General features: G+C 41.3%; 1 protein-coding gene across 1 annotated transcript in view; it reads left to right on the top strand.

The window, feature by feature from the left end:
- The first annotated feature begins 246 nt into the window (after window positions 1–246).
- Window positions 247–15,827, top strand: part of ITK (IL2 inducible T cell kinase) — a 28,658-nt gene continuing 13,077 nt past the window's right edge. The window contains exons 1-3 of the mRNA XM_018073528.2: window positions 247–428; window positions 13,863–13,967; window positions 15,493–15,574. Coding sequence (XP_017929017.1) covers window positions 258–428; window positions 13,863–13,967; window positions 15,493–15,574 — 358 coding nt within the window. The 5' untranslated portion in view covers window positions 247–257. The remainder of the gene's footprint in view (window positions 429–13,862; window positions 13,968–15,492; window positions 15,575–15,827) is intronic.

A 15,827-nucleotide genomic window follows, 5' to 3' on the forward strand; every position in this document is an offset into this window, starting at 1 on the left:
TTGATTCACACCTTCTGAATGTCCATCAAGTGTTATTTTTTCCACAACATTTACCCTAGGGTATATCTCAACTGTGCTGCTTTTATGACTTCATAGAGGATGTGGTTATGGTCTGGCAGAAAGGAAGCTTTGCTGTAGATGGGAAGATAAAGCTCAAAGCACCTACGCTGCCTTTTGAACAACTTTTTTTTTTTTTTTAATTAACTGTCTTCCTTCTTGTGTTTCTTTCTTAGACGGGCACACAGGGTAGACTTCTCATGTCCTGGGAGACAAACATTCTTGGCTCAGCCATGAATAACTGTGTGCTCCTGGAGGAACTGCTGATCAAAAAATCCCAGCAGAAGAGAAGGACTTCACCCTCCAACTTCAAAGTGCGCTTCTTTGTCTTAACCAAATCCAAGCTGGCTTACTACGAACAGCGCCACGGGGTATGTCCCTCATTTTCTCTCTCAGAGTAATGGAGGGAAGGATGAAATTTGTTAAAGGAAGGGAAGGGTGGTAATGGGGGGAAGGATGATCCTCACTCAGATTTTATTAACTTTCCTGGTCCTTGCTTCAGCACCATTCAGTGAAAATTGCAAAGTGATCAAATGGGTCATTTAGAGCTTCTGATCAGTCGGTATTTGGTGTGCGTGGAGGACTAAGACTACTTTGCTGTTTTATAGAAAGGATCTAGTTTTGTTTTAGGAATTTATATGGGCTGTTATTACCAATGTGTGTAAGAGCTGCATGAGCCTGTGCCTGGCAGTTCTCATGGGAACAGGGATGACCTGGAGAGGTGTAATGAGAAGGTCACAAGTGTGCCCTGATTGCATCTGTGAAAAAAGTCATCCACAGATCTTCAGTCTCATTATTTTCTTCAGGGCATCAGACTAATGGCTGGTAGGAGGCAAGTCTTACATTTTAAAATAAATTCAGCTGCCACGTGTAACATGTCTAGTCTTTGGAGTTAGCTTTGGAAAGGCTGTAATGATGAGATCCACGCTCAGAGTTTGTTTCCTCAAGTTTGCATTTCCCTGATTTGCTAAATACAAAGAATTAGAAGTCAGTCTGTGCACCCCATTGTGCTAAGTGTTCTGGTTAAGTGGGAATTATTTCCTTCTTCTATTTAGCAGGATGTTTACTGAGCCTTGTTACGATTGTAAATAATATCGCTTGTTTTCCAACAGTCACTGAACATGCTGTTAATCCACTCTGTTTAGGAACTGTTACTGTAGGGCAGAGCAGAACTGGGGACTGTTCTGCCTTGGATCCAGCACTGGCAACTTCAAACCATCTAATCTTGCTCAGTTGCAGAAAATTAAGTAAAAACAGAACTCAATAAAAAGTATGATGTGCCCTCATATTTTATCATAACCTAGTTGGGGTTGGATACCAGCTTTAAAGGTTAACAGCCATTTTTACCTGTACACTGTTTCCCTCAAATAGCCCAGTGAAATGTTTTTCTTGCTCTTATTTTATAGTCTGTGTTTCTCTTACCTCCATTTTATGTAGGACACTATTCATTGCTGCATACTGTGACTATATATGGTTTGAGACTATCTTTGTCCACTCTCCAAACTATTTTTCAAATGTCTTTTTTTTTTAAGATTTAAAATTCCATTATAAATATTACACTTAATTATTCTGGGTTAAATTCTGAAAAGCATCTAGGTGATTCTGCTGTTGGTATTTAGAGAAATCTTCATAACTGGTTTTCTTTGGTGCTTTCTGATTCTTGGTGGACTTGAGATGAATTCACCATACACTCTGCCTAGATACTTTTGTGGAGTCACAGTAGGTGTCTGTCAGCATCTTTAGGCACTGAAATAGTTTGGAAAATCTGACTCTGTGGGGCACAGATTTCACACACTATATGAGTGTCTCTGGAAATTCTCCCTTCCAGTCTTTCAAAAGGTCAGCTAGGTGAGATGAGAGTTTGGTGTATTATCCACTTTATGTTATATATTATGTATTTTAAACATGCACATATTATACATGTGTGGACATGTGTATGTAAACACACATGTAACTTTAGAACCTCATGCACATTTAAGGGATGGTGGGTCTATTTGTAATCACAGGGCTGATTTTGCATTAAATGCTAATTTTTTTCTGACACAAACTTTCAAAATCAGCTTGTTACATGAATAGAACTTCACATGAAATAGGGAGAAAAGAATTTGTCCTATGAAATAATCGCAGAACTGATCCTTAGCCTCTTCCCTAAAATTAGACCATCCCAATGAGACCCCTGCATGGTCAGGTCATTGCTGTTCTGGAGAGGAAAGCTTAGGGCAGCCTGTGCATGCACCATCTTATTTTGTGCTGAGAACAGCGTGAACCCACAGCACTTGAGGTCACTGCTAGTGCCAGGAAGATTCAGATCAGCCCTGTCCAGCACATGGGCTGTGCCCATCCCCAGGAGTGTACCAGGGCCAGGGCCCATGTGCAGGTGTTCAAATCAATGACCTGTAGTGCTCGTTTTCAGGTGCAGGCCCTGGCACAGGTTTGTCTCTGCTCCACGGGGACTCTCAGATGATTTATGGGGCTGGCAGGGGTCAGCACAGGCTGCCACCATTGCCAGCAGGCAGCTTGTGTATGGTCCTCTGCTCTGGAGGTTTAGGCAGAGCAGTAGGGACATCACTGTTCTCTGTCAGCAAACTGTCAGCTGCAGTGATGGAGAGGATCCTCAAGCATGTGGACTGATGGGGCCAGCAGGTGTCTGGGCTTTTAACGTATGTATTTTTCAAGGCAAATCTCTGTGGATGTTTGCTCTGAGAGTTCTCAATGAGTTTCTTTAAGAACCCCTTACCAGCCTGTCCAGTGGATTACTGTACTCAAAGTTCAATACTATACAGTACCCACCTCTCCAATCCCTGATCAAAAGGTCAGGTAAAACAAGTACTGAACTGCTTAACAGTTTGAGAAGTCCCATTGATTTCAGTTGGGTGACCTAAAGTACAGCATATGCTTATGCATTAAGCCCAGGTTTACATGTTGTGCCTATATTTAACAGGGTTTATCAAACAGTCCCTTCCTCTGCATTTTGAAATTGTGGGTATAAAAAGACATTTAAGAGTTTATCGTAGCAGTCCAAAACAAGGAAGTAAACAGGCCAAAAGGGTAGAGGGATAATTCTGCAAATGATACCAAAAGCTGTCAAGGCTACTGATGTCATAAAGGCAAATTTTTGCAATAATTATAATGGCATTTTTGTTGTAATTTTCATCTTTCTGCTGTAGCTGACAGAGAGCACTGTTCTCCTCAGGGGCCAAGCACACAGTCACCCTTAACATTAATGAAAGATATTTACATGTCTCATTAGGAGAATGAGCCCCCAATAACTGACAACAATAAGAAGCTGTGTTTTCTGGAATTCATTATGCACTGCACAATGCAGGGCTGTCTTAACATAAAGCAAAGCCCTGATAACAGGCACATGTATTCAACCCCCGCCTCTACTAAAATTCATCAGAACTGCCTCTATTATAGCATGCAAATCAATTCCAAAGGCAAAAATTATTTGTTTCCAGGGCCTGGTTTTATAGCTACTGTTCATATGAGTAAACCAGCACATGGGACTAATAATTTTAACTATTCCAATGAGTTTGATCCTCACTAGAATAATGGATAATGCAGACACTGACACTCTTGAGGTCCTGGTACACTTGCCATACTGCAAAAGAAGCAGAGAAGTCAATCCCTTTGGAAAGTTGTCTAGGACAGAATTCCAGTGTCCTTACTTAGACTTAGCAAAAGCACTTAAGCTGTTGAGTTCCCTGTATCCCATTCACCCAACAGCCTGTGGTGTTTGGTAAACTTTTCAGGATAGCAGACAGGAGAGTGAAGAGAGGTAGTTTAGTATTTCAGACACTAAATAGAGGTTCTTCCATAGTGTTCAGCATGTCACATGAGACAGTCAGTAATCAGCATCTCTCCCTGTGTTTCAAGCTGGCTGAAGTCTAAAAGTGGCATAGATGTCTGAGGCTGATGCCACATTCAGTGAATAGGCCACTGTCTGCTGAGCTGGTACCACACCAGTACTCTGCCATTACATGATCTCTGCATCAGAGCTGCTCATCTTGGCACAGCTCAGACCGGCAGAGTGCTTGGGTCTGTCTGCATCAACTCTGGAGAAGTGCTCCATGTCCCTACACCACAGTTTTTCCTCTTCAAAAATGGGCATCTTGCCACATACAGGCATTCTGAGGAGTATTTCAGGGCTGGGAAAATTTCACCTAACACCTGGAAAAGTCAGGGACATAAATATTTTTAAGTTTTATATCTTCATGCACTTGTGGATTATTATTAGTCCAACTTTTAAAGGCAGCAATGAAAGGTCCCCACAGAAAAGACCAAGTTCTCTTTTCATTTACATCAGCACTATTCTTCCTACAGTGGTCAGATGCTCAGGAGGTCATATAGCATGAGTCAGCCTTGTCCTGGGCTCTTTCATTCACATCTTTGATACTGAGATATAAAGACGTCACTTTAGTGTGCCTTGAAATTTGCTCTCTCTTTTCCAGGAGAACAAACGAATAAACTTGGCTGGTAAGCCTTTTATCAGCATCCCAAAAATTCCTCTGTTGCATTATCTACACCTTTGCTTGCTTGCAGCAGTCCAGCCACCCATGGGAAGAAAAGCCCCTCATTATTCCTTGGTCCTGCTGACCCTATTACATTGATTATTCTACACAGAATCCAACCTGTCCATCCTGCCCTGGAAAGACTTGGTTTTTTTCCTTAAGACTCTAATGTAAACAGACTAAAACTTTTCTTCTGAAGATTTCCATTCTGGTCTTCTTGTCAGAGTGACCATTCATACTGTTTCTCACTGCTTTGTGTATTCAGAATACCTGAGCAGTCACGAAGCTACAATCCTCATCTAAAGTGAATTTAATTACGGTTTAAAAGACTACCTTCCAAATAAATACATCTGACTAGATACATCATTCTTCATAACTTGTCATGTGTTTATTAGCTAGTACTGTTTGATTGCCAGATTTTGCAATACCGTTTGTCTTCTGATGCGTGTCTCCAGCTAATTTATTAACAATAGACATATCATCCACAAAGAAGTCAGGCTTGGCATCTGCCTGCAATGAATTTTTATGTAATAAAGTCAATACAACTCTAAATAAGAAGGAGACAAGGTACAAACATGTGTCTAATGAATCCTAACAGAATCCTCTAGTAAATATCTGTAAATTTAAAATTAATTTTTTAATAACCCAAATGGTACTGTTGGTGCTGAGGGAGGATAAAGTTGATATTGTTTATCACAATCAGCCTCATTTCTATCGTGAAATCACAGAATCTTGGTAATACTGGTTGAAGAGCACTTCTTAAATTGATTTAGTTGGATTTCTTGCTCCGGGCCAGGATGAGATCAACACTCAGAGCAGGACTGTCGCCAACACCAGAACAAGGTGGCTGTAATGTTGACTGGCCACTGCTTCAAAGCCAAAGACAGAGATTTCACATCTTTTGGCAACCTGTTCCCATGCATCCTATCAAGTGCTTTTCTGGATATTTCCCATCTATTGCGGTTCTCGTTCACCGCTGCAGCACGACCCAGGGTGGTGAAAATGTCTAGACAGGATTGCCATAAGCAAAGTGCAGGTTGTCTGTCTGGTGTCTATGGCCTTTTTAACTCTACAAATGTGTGTTAAAGTCTGGTAATAAAAACATCTCCTTCTTGCTGGAATAACTAATTTTATCTTTCAGAATATGATTTTAACGGTTTTCTTTTTGTCCAGTTCTGCTCCTACTAGATCTTTGTCTATGTATTTATTGTCCTTTAATTTTTGAAGAATTTTTTTTTAAAATTGCTTCTGAGAGATGTTTTCACAGCAAATGTCAGATACTTCCATTTTATTTAAGCTACAAAGCTCAAATCTTTCTTCTGTTGGAGAACAACAACAAAATCTTCAACCTGTGTTTTCTTTTATATCTTTAGGAAGGAAGAAATTACTTCTAATTTGAATATATGACAATAAATATGTGGTTTCCCAATAGTTACTTTTTATTAGACTTTTCTATTGTGGTCATTTTTTGCTTCCAGTGCCTTTGATTTTGCTTTAAATTGCAATCAACATTATAACTTATATTACTGCAATGCCTGCCCATTGCTTTATACTCTTTCATCCTTTCCGACTGATTTTTAATTTTAACCTTAAAGCTTATACTATTTTTAATTAAAAAGTCCTGTCATATAGTTAATTTAACTTCCTTTCTTTCACTGAATCTCTCATTCACTGCAATCCACTCCTCCCAGTCTTTGCTGGAGTCAAGAATAGCTCTGAAGAAACTAATACAGTATTCAGTAGTAGTTCCATGTGCTTTTATGTAACATAAAAGACTTATTTCCATCATATTAGAAAGCTCATTTGAAAGCCAAGAATATTCCCATTTTTCCCCTTCTGTTTCTTGATGACATTGATTTTCCTGTCAAACCACTTGTGCTGATAGTAGGGATGTGCACCTTGATAACCATCTCGGATGAGACCTGAGGCAATTTGAACTGGAATGAGCTTTGTCCGATCTCAAAGTGGGAGTTCAGTGAAAATAATGATGTGTGAAGGCCTGTGATGGGCCAAGAGAAAAATACCCTTATGGCCAAGCATGTTTTTTCTCCAGATTTCTTTACTTAAACCTTAAATACTCACACCCTGTGAAAATGCACACTTTGTACCATACAAACCTTGCAGAAAGGCTGTTGTTTCGATTTTCCCTGCATGTCTCCTGTTTTCAGCTCACAGCCCTTCAGCTGCTTCCCCAGCCTCCTACATGTGCTTCTCCATCTCTAATGCCCAACTGAATGGAGGCATCTTAAGCACAAATTGCAGATGGTTTTGTTATTTAAGTCAATTCAGAGCACTCTGCATCCAGGGCATGGCTACCTCTAAAATACCTTCATGTTCCTTAGATGTGAAAATGGCAAGAAAACAAATTTATTTATTCTTTTAATTCAAGTTGAAGGACAAAATATTCATGATGGAGAGCTAAGACAAGCAGATACATTTAGAGATTTAAATATCAAATATGATGAACTATATTGGAGGTATTAAAATATAACACAACAGCTTGAGATCTACAGAAAATTCTAATATTATCAATTATCCCCTCTTTCCAGTTTTCCTTTGGGGCACTTAGCATGGCAGGAAATGCAAAATCCCTTACACCTTTCTTTTAAAATTCAATTTGCTCAATTTAGTTTTCAAGTTTAATTTAAAAATTGTTTAAATTGTTTTATTTCCCATAAAACCTCAAACTATCAGTGTTCCTAATGAGAAAACTCCCAAAATACTGAATGATGCTAGTGACCAGGCAAAGTTGCTAAGAATCCACCAATCAACAGTTCTTAATCCCCTATTTATGAGAAAAACAGGACATACCACAGTGTATAGATACAGAATATGATAAGAAAGATAGAAAGATAGAAAGTAATTGTATCAACACAGTGTTCAAGGAGGTTCAAGTTCAAGCAGAAGTCTTTTAATCAGTGGAAAAATACATTAGCAGGAGAATTACCATTAAAAATAATTCCATCTTGTTCCAGTGATATCTCATAAGCTTTTGGTTACTATTTTCTCTGTCATTCTCCATTGTTTTCTGAGGTCCAACAGAGGGCTGTGAGACACCCGTAGTGTCTGGAGGCCCTGCAATAGCAGAGCCATAAGCAGAATTTGGACTGTCAGCACATCAAGAAATTGTTTTTCCAAATTACCTCAGAAGCTCATCAAGGCCTGAAGAAAACTCTCTGAAAGGCAGGAAGGTGTCACTGATTTAAGATGAAGTTGCCTGTGCCAGCTGAGCTCTCTGCCATTGGAAGGTGTTACACCTTCACACCAGTTCAACTTCACGTGGATCTTCATCTGTCTGCAGAGAGACAGACAGGCCTGTTGAAGTGCTCTGCTCATTGGCTCCTTTTTTCATACCAGTGGTTACACCTGTGATGGTGCCCTTTGCCTTGAAGCCCTGTACTCGTATTGTCCATAAAATGATATTTTAATAGCTCAAGTAGAACTTTGACACTTTATGTCTGGGGTAAACATTTTCTTACGGAGTTATGTGGAGAGAAATCACAGCAAGCAATGGATATGTGTTCCTATATTATTATTAGAGTTTAATTTAAGTACATGAGAGTATAAAAGTGTGCCTGTAGACTGTATCAGAGGTCCATAAGCCAAGTGACCTGTCTCCAGGAGTGGTCAGTACCTGCCCTTTAGAGTAAAACTACAAAAATAGGCTCAAATGTTTTCCTGGAAGCTGATAGGGAATAATTTGAACTTATTTAGCCTTTTTAAGCTGAGAGATAGCTTTCTCAGAGACTCTTCAACTTTTCTTTTTTTATAAATCATTTTGAAATCACCCTGAATTATTCTGAAGACGAGCATTTTTACGTTGGGATTTGCTGGGTTTTTATGTCACCCTGAGTTCGTTGTTCTCAGGTGCTGTCCGAGAACATGTGCTAAGACAGGAGCAGCCCACTCCAATTCCCAGCAGTGACTGTCCCTTTGCTCTTCAGAGCTGAGGGGGATATTTAAAATAAGTTACTGTGCTCTTAATAGCAACATCATTACATTGTTGCTTTGTTACTTTAGAGGTGCACCCCGTGGGCATTTCATCCACAGCTCTGGGCGCTGGGAACTCAAGAGCGCTCTCTTGTTTTCACTTCTGTTCACTCAGCCCTAATCAGCTGAGTGGAAAGGATTTCTGTTTTGCTTGGTTTTTTTCTGTCCTGTTGCTGCCTGTATATCAACAGTGCAGGTGTTTCTGGTCTTAAAAGCATTGGGGTTACATAGGCACGGCTGACAGTGTAACTTGACTCCACAGTCTTCATGACAGGCGATAACATACATGAAGGAGAAAAAAAAAGTGTGAAGATTCCAGGTTGAATTTACAGCACTAAAGTTCAGTAAATCCACTTTTCTATGCAGAAGTGAAGCCAAAGGGCAGCAGATACCAAGCACCGTGTTTCCAAATTTTAGAAAGGGAGTTGATTTTCATGAAAAAAAAAAAAATAGTAAAAATACATATGTGAAGTTCTACCTTCACTCAGTTACTGCCCAAGGGCAGTTGCATTGCCTCTGCCCCCTGAAACTAGTTCATGCCCCGTCCTGAGCCCATTTAGACCTCTCAATCACACCACAGTGCATTTGTACCACAGCACAGAAACCAGCAGGATAAAGCTACATGGGACAGTAGAGTGACATGGTTAAATCATATTATTGTTATTGCTAATTTGTTGTTGCTGTGTGCAGTTACCATGTCATTAGTGAGAGCTGTGTATGGGGACCCAGGGAATATTCCCTGTGCCAGTATAAACCCTCTACAGAGGTACTTTAGTCCCCTTAAGGCCAGTGCCTGCATAGGTGTTGAAGACACTGCTATCGCAGCACAGCAGTCTCCCATTGCTATAAAAATTCTCCACTGTGCATGCAAGGTTCTTTTGACACTTACAAACCCTTTATTCTAGTGGCAATCAGAAGTCTAATCTTTTGCTTTTTTTTTTTAACCCTGTCTGTTCCTGAGGGATTGAGCACTGGAGGGACTGTTCCTGAGCACTGAAAAAAAAAAAATAACCTGGTTTGGTTTCACCACCTCAAGTCCATAGACTAAGAACCCCGAAAACCATCTGCTGCCTCTGTCCAGGCTGCACACTGAGCCCAGCTGGAGCCAAGGGACAGGGAGCAGGTGACACAGGACAAGCAGGTCATGCCAAGGTCCAAGGCAAAGACCTTTCATCTACTTAATTGCCAATTAATTATTGCTCCTTTTAGTCAAGACAATAAGTGAAAACAGAGAATGAAGTTTGGCTTAGATTCTTTAAAAAAAAAAAAAAGATGCTACAAAGAAGGTAATTAAATGCTTTCATTGATGGAAAAGTTTTTGCAGTTGAGCTTACCAAGGACTGAAATTTCCTACCTTGCTCCACCACATCTATAAAGTAGTTTTCCCCTACCCTCCTACCAAGGGAAAATGTCCAGCTATAACTGGGGAGCAATGGGCTCATGAATGTGCCTCGTGGTGGGAAAAAGGACTCCATATGCAGTGGGGACCCAGTGGGGTTGCAGAGGGGACTGTGCTCCTCTCTACTGTGAGGTGCCAGGCTGGGCTGGGAGGAGCAGCTGGCATTGCACAGGAAGGGACACGCAGGAGATGGGGATGAGGTGCAGGGAGACAGAGATGAACGCAAACACCAGTGGTGCCAGGCAAGGAAAGCCAAACTGAGACATGGACAGCCCTTGGTAGTGACTGCTGACGAGGAGGTTAGGGCCACATAAATCTTGATTTCTTTGTTTTCCCCTCATCAGCACAAAGGAAACAAAATACAAGTTGTTACGCAACTTTGGAATGAAGCCAGCTTTATGAATCATGGCATGCTGCCTTCCTGCCAGAAAATGCTGCCTTGGGTCTCCTCCTGTGCTCCTTGAGATAAGGCTCTGCCTTCCCCTGCCTTAACTCTCCCTGGCATTTGGCCTTCCTCCCTTCCCTCTGCTCCCAAAACTGATGGCTACATTTTTTGGCAGGGCCCTTTGATAAACACAGTGGGGTTCAGCAAAACCTTTAATCACCCACCGAGAGCCCTTCAGCCTCAATGCTCGGTCAAGAACATTTCACGAATGTCCTTCACAAATAGCAAGAGCAAAGTGTTAGCCTGAAAGCAGCAAATTCCTCAGACTGCACAGCCCCATATCTTACAAGATCTGGTGCATTTGTGAAGCCGTGGTCAGGAAGTGGCATTATGTGCCGATCTGTGTCACCTGCAGCGGCCACCGACGGCCCCCTGCCCTCTCACCATGAGCTCCACGTCCCCGCTCCTTCCCCTGCCCAAACCACGAGCTGGTGAGAAGTTACACATTTTGCTGGAAGGCAAAGCTGCTGTGAATGGTTGGGTAGCAGTATTGGTGGTTGGTCTTAGCATGTGACAGATGCCAGGCAGCTTATTCCTCAAGCAAACACAGTGAGATGCCTCCTTGTGTTGCAGGGCAGAGCTATGCCAATTTTCCCATGGCCAATTGTCCCAGTATCTAAGGCAAATAGGGACCATTTGGGTTATCTAGTTTTTGCAGGAAACACAAACTAAAGGATTAATCAGTGAAGGAGCTGCTGGAGCTGTGTAGCAAGAGGAGATGAAGTGCCAAAGGTGAAGCCATCCATGAATATGGCTTGTGAACCCTTCAGAGCTGTTAGCTCTCCTTCCTGGAATTGCCATATTGCAAATAATGGACCAAAAGAAATAAAATGAGATGGGCTAATCTGCAGCACATGTGCTTCTCCTCATGGGACAGCAGCCTGCCCTGGTTATCTTTCTACACATGGTACGCAGTAAGACCACTGAGGTTTTTCCTGACCAACCAGCTAAAACATCTACCTAATTACACTCTGGGCAGACTGAAAACAACAAATGGAGATCTGTCAGCATGTTTTGTCTCACCCTTTTAGGAACAAGTCTCTGAGGTTTTTTCAGAAACCATTTTTAAGAGGCTTTTCCTCTCCCTTCCCTTCCAAGTGGCCCAGTCACTTTTGTTGGATTAAAGTGCAGTCAAGCATTACAAAAGCAGGGATATGTTTAGTTTCCAGCCCAGGTTCTAATTTGTGAGTGGTAATTCCAGTTGTTTGTCCTTCTACAGGACTGTAATTGCTTTTTATCAGCAGAGTCCCATCTGCTGAGGATCTGCTGGGCAATGCCCTGGCTGTGAGATATGCCCTGATATTGTGCTGCAACATCAGATTATGAGGAGGTTCCATTCCTGAAGTATGTGATTAAAAGGAACACAGTAGGTGATGAGAGCTACAGGACAACTACACAAAGCTCCTTGAGAATGCTGGACCCTGTCTTTAATCAGAGTCCAGAAAGGTATCAACAAAAACCAGTCTGCAGGGAAAGAGCAGAGCCTGTGGCTGGCACAGCATCGCTTCCTAGAGCCTCAGAGGAGGAATGCATGTGGTTAAACCCCGGGACTTCAAAGGAATAAGATGAAGGAGGGTTCAATGCTAGCAAAATTGAAGGTTTTTATAGGATATAAATGGCTTTGTGTCTCATCAAAAGGGTAGAAGTCCCAGGGGCGGAACAAATGATAGAGGAGGTTTTGGAGAAGAGACAGAGGAAGCCAAGTCTGAAAGAAAAAAGTGAATAGATAAGAATGAAAGGAAATGGATGGTGAAAATGGGGTGCAATAAGGTCTTCTAAGGCTTGCCAATACTCTTGAGAGTTAATAGGTATTTCCATTTTGTGGAGCTTTAAAGCCTTGGGTTTATGATATAAAAGAGAGAGACCCAGAGAGACCTACACAGGCAGTTGTTGTCTGCAGGAGACAGTCCTGGCAGTAAATCCAGAGACACTGCTTAAACTGTGAGCAAAACCAAATACAAAGACCCAAATGCACAAGCAAAGTTCAGCAAGAGCAATGTGAGACCACACTGTAATAATTTCCTTCTCTTGCCTCAAGGCCAAGTATACAAAAGCAAAACACCCAGCCAGTCATGCAAGAATGAGGTTTGAGGAGCCTTGAGGCCTCTCTGTTTCGAGGCTGTTTGACAGTACACTGTGGCAAACCTCACCCCATCTCCAGAGGCATCAGCTGCTTCCCCATTTTAGGCTGAATGTGATGATGTAAAATAGCAAAGGAGCAGCAGTGGGGGTTGGCACAGTGATGGGGATGGCTGCTGCCAGCGGGGCAGAGCTGCAGGGTCGTGATGATGGAGGGAGCAAGAGGCAAGAGGGAGCTGGGGAGTGAAAGACACAAAGGGTTGGGGTCCAAGGGAGGGTAAGAAGGTTGCTGAAGTCTTGCTGTCTCTGAGTGTTAACCTGTGACAGGTACAGTGGAGCAGCTGAAGTTCACTGACAGTCACCTGTGTTTGAAAAACAGACGGTTTGCAGTGTGTTGGTGTTCTTAGGTCTCACCGATTTCCGTCACGGTGTCCCAAAGTGAGCTGGGAGACAGCTAGTGTTTAATCCCTACTGAAAATGAATCAAAACAGGAAACCCAGCTGGTTAGCTTGCCTCTGAAGAGCAAATGCATGTGTAGTGAATTCTGCAGAAGCATCAGATACTGAGCCTCAGCTCCGTTCCCACCCACTGTGTGCAGGCATCACCTCGCCCCTCTCTTGCAAAAGCTCAGTGCCACTGGCCAAGGAGCTGTAGGGTGAGAATCCCATAGGAAATAGGTACTGAGGTAGCTGAGATATCTGGATGTCTTTTCTTCTCATACCCATTCCCAACTGCCCACACTGTGATCAAGGTATCTGGCATATGGTGAATAATAACACAGCAGAGGCTGCCAGAAAAAGAGCTTTGTGAGAAAGTTTTTGAGGATATTATTTATTTCAAAATTTCCTGTTATTTTTTTCTTAGCTGAAAAGCTGGACAAAACAAAAACAGAAAAGTGTTGTGGTCTTTGGAAAACAGATGCAGTAAAAATGTACATTTTTGATAAAATTCATAGTTTTGAAATGCTCATTACTCAAACTTTTTTTAATAAATTATTTATTGTTTTCTATTTTTTCAGTATGAAAGAGTAGTGTTAGTAAACTAAACATGTAAGGAAAACAGACCTTTTCGGTTAAAAGAGCACTTCATTTTTTTGGAAGAAAAAAAGTAGAAGCTGAATTTCAACCAAAGTTTTTGACTGGTTCTCTAAGAATCCTTGTACTGAAGTGAAGTATATATATGTGCATATATGTATGAGTATGAGCAAAACATGTAAGGTGCCATATATGAGATGCTTTGTACTTTTAAATGTCTTATATAATCAGTTAATTTGCTTCTGCTCCATTAAAATTAAATCTCCCACAGACATGACAGTCTTGTCTAATTATTCACTTAATGCACAATCATTAGCATCAACCAAGTGCTTTTCTCTGTCTTTTAGAAAAAAAGGACTTTGAAGGGTTCTGTGGAACTTTCCAGGATTAAATGTGTGGAAATTGTGAAAAGTGACATCATCATTCCCTGTCAGTATAAATACCCTTTCCAGGTGAGTCTGTCTGTTGACCATACTGATAGAGATATCACTTCTATATATTTCAATAAAATTCTCCCTCACAGTGCAGTTGTTAATGAACCCAACACCAGGGTGAATAACAACGAAGGGAGAAAAAGCAGATTGAGGTTGGAATTGAACAGGGGAGTCAGAGTGTCACTACAAGATCCATAAACCCTTACACTCATTGGCTTTAAATTGGAAAGGATCATCAGATAGAATGCTATCCCATGTTTAACACAACATTCAGCTGTCCCACCGACTCATGTTCAGAAACAAAACATCTTTCACATGGGGAATTCACTCAGGATTTTGTTCATTTTAGCTGTGTGGTACTGAAACTGAATACACATGAAATGAGTGATTTTGGGCAGCTGCTCATGCTCATGGCTACATCTTTGGGAGACCTGCTTACTGCATATTTTGAAATCTGCCTTTGATTGTCAAAACATTATACAGACCTGACAATAATATCAATAGGAGTAACTTTGGTGGGAGTTATTTCTCCCTTTTTTCTATTTTATTGCTCTGTAGCATGCAAAGCAACTGCATCACTCTTCAAGGACTTCAGACTGAGATAGAAAATGTTTTCTGTTCTTTAGACAGTAATCAATATTGCCTTATCTACACCTCTGCAGAAACTTTAAAAATCAGCTACTGTCTTGTAGAAGCCTCTGTTTAAAGACAGTGGTCAAAGTTTTTCAAAGCATTTGTGAATCAATGAGCCCAGGTCCCATTTGGCATGAAATTGCTGAGGTAAACATTGAAAGAGAACTGTAGATTATGCATTACATCAAATATTAGGCCCAAATATAGTAATTTGATTCAGTTTCTGATTCATTTCCGTTCTTGTGATGATTTTACTCCCTGGTCTGAAACTTCACAAGCTTTCTGTATTTCTCTCATTTGTTTGTTTGTAATTAAGCGAAGTTGATGAAAATGGCTTCTGGATTGCTCATTGTTCATCTGCTCCAGCTTCTTACTTCCCCTCTATAAACCTACTGAAAGATATTAAATACATTGAAAAACAATAGTATTCAAATAATCTCCAGGGAGTTGCTTGAGATTTATACTGACACACAAAAAAATTTGGCTCTTAGATCTCAAGTGAAGGTATCTCATAAGGAACTGCTAAAAAACTCCATTTTCCCAGAGAAATGGAGTTTTAGAAGGATAAACTGCAGCCAGTGAGTAATGGGCTAAATCCTCTGCAGGCTGGAATTGCTCCATCTCTGTTGATTTCACAGGCATTTCTTAACAGCATAAAAGTGATCTAAAACAGTGCTTGTCTAGAATTCTTTCTTGATAAGAATTTCCATTCCATTTTAAATAGCAAAAAGTGGATGAGCTTAAGAGATGCTTCTGAACAGGCCCTGTCACTCCACTTCCCCACATCATCATTTTGTGTGTAACTTGTTGGTAAGAGGGCTGCTGCCTGTTTCCTTTGGTGACTCCATTGTGCCCAGAGTATCTGGGATTGCTTCTCATGGCTGGCTCCCTTCTTTACTCCCCTCTCCAGATCGTCCACGATAGCTACATACTCTACGTGTTTGCACCCAACCGTGAGAGCCGGCAGAGATGGGTCTTCACGCTGAAGGAAGGTAATAAAACCCCTGTGCACACCTACTCATTGAAGTTACTTTTGTCTGACCGGTTTTCTCACAAGCTATAATGCAGAGAAAATGTGCAAGAGGAGTCAATGTCTTGTATCTGAGCAGGCAAAGTGGTAATGCGTTATAAACTCAAATTGCTTGTAAATTTGGTGGGTGTGTTTTCAGCAGCAGAGGAAAATGTGGACAGGGAGTGCTTTATTTGGGGGCCTTATCAATGTCTGTAAGTGTTTGAAGGGAGGGT

Source organism: Manacus vitellinus, unplaced genomic scaffold (genome assembly GCF_001715985.3).
Source record: "Manacus vitellinus isolate BGI_N305 unplaced genomic scaffold, ASM171598v3 scaffold_25_pilon, whole genome shotgun sequence".
NCBI classification, from domain to species: domain Eukaryota; kingdom Metazoa; phylum Chordata; class Aves; order Passeriformes; family Pipridae; genus Manacus; species Manacus vitellinus.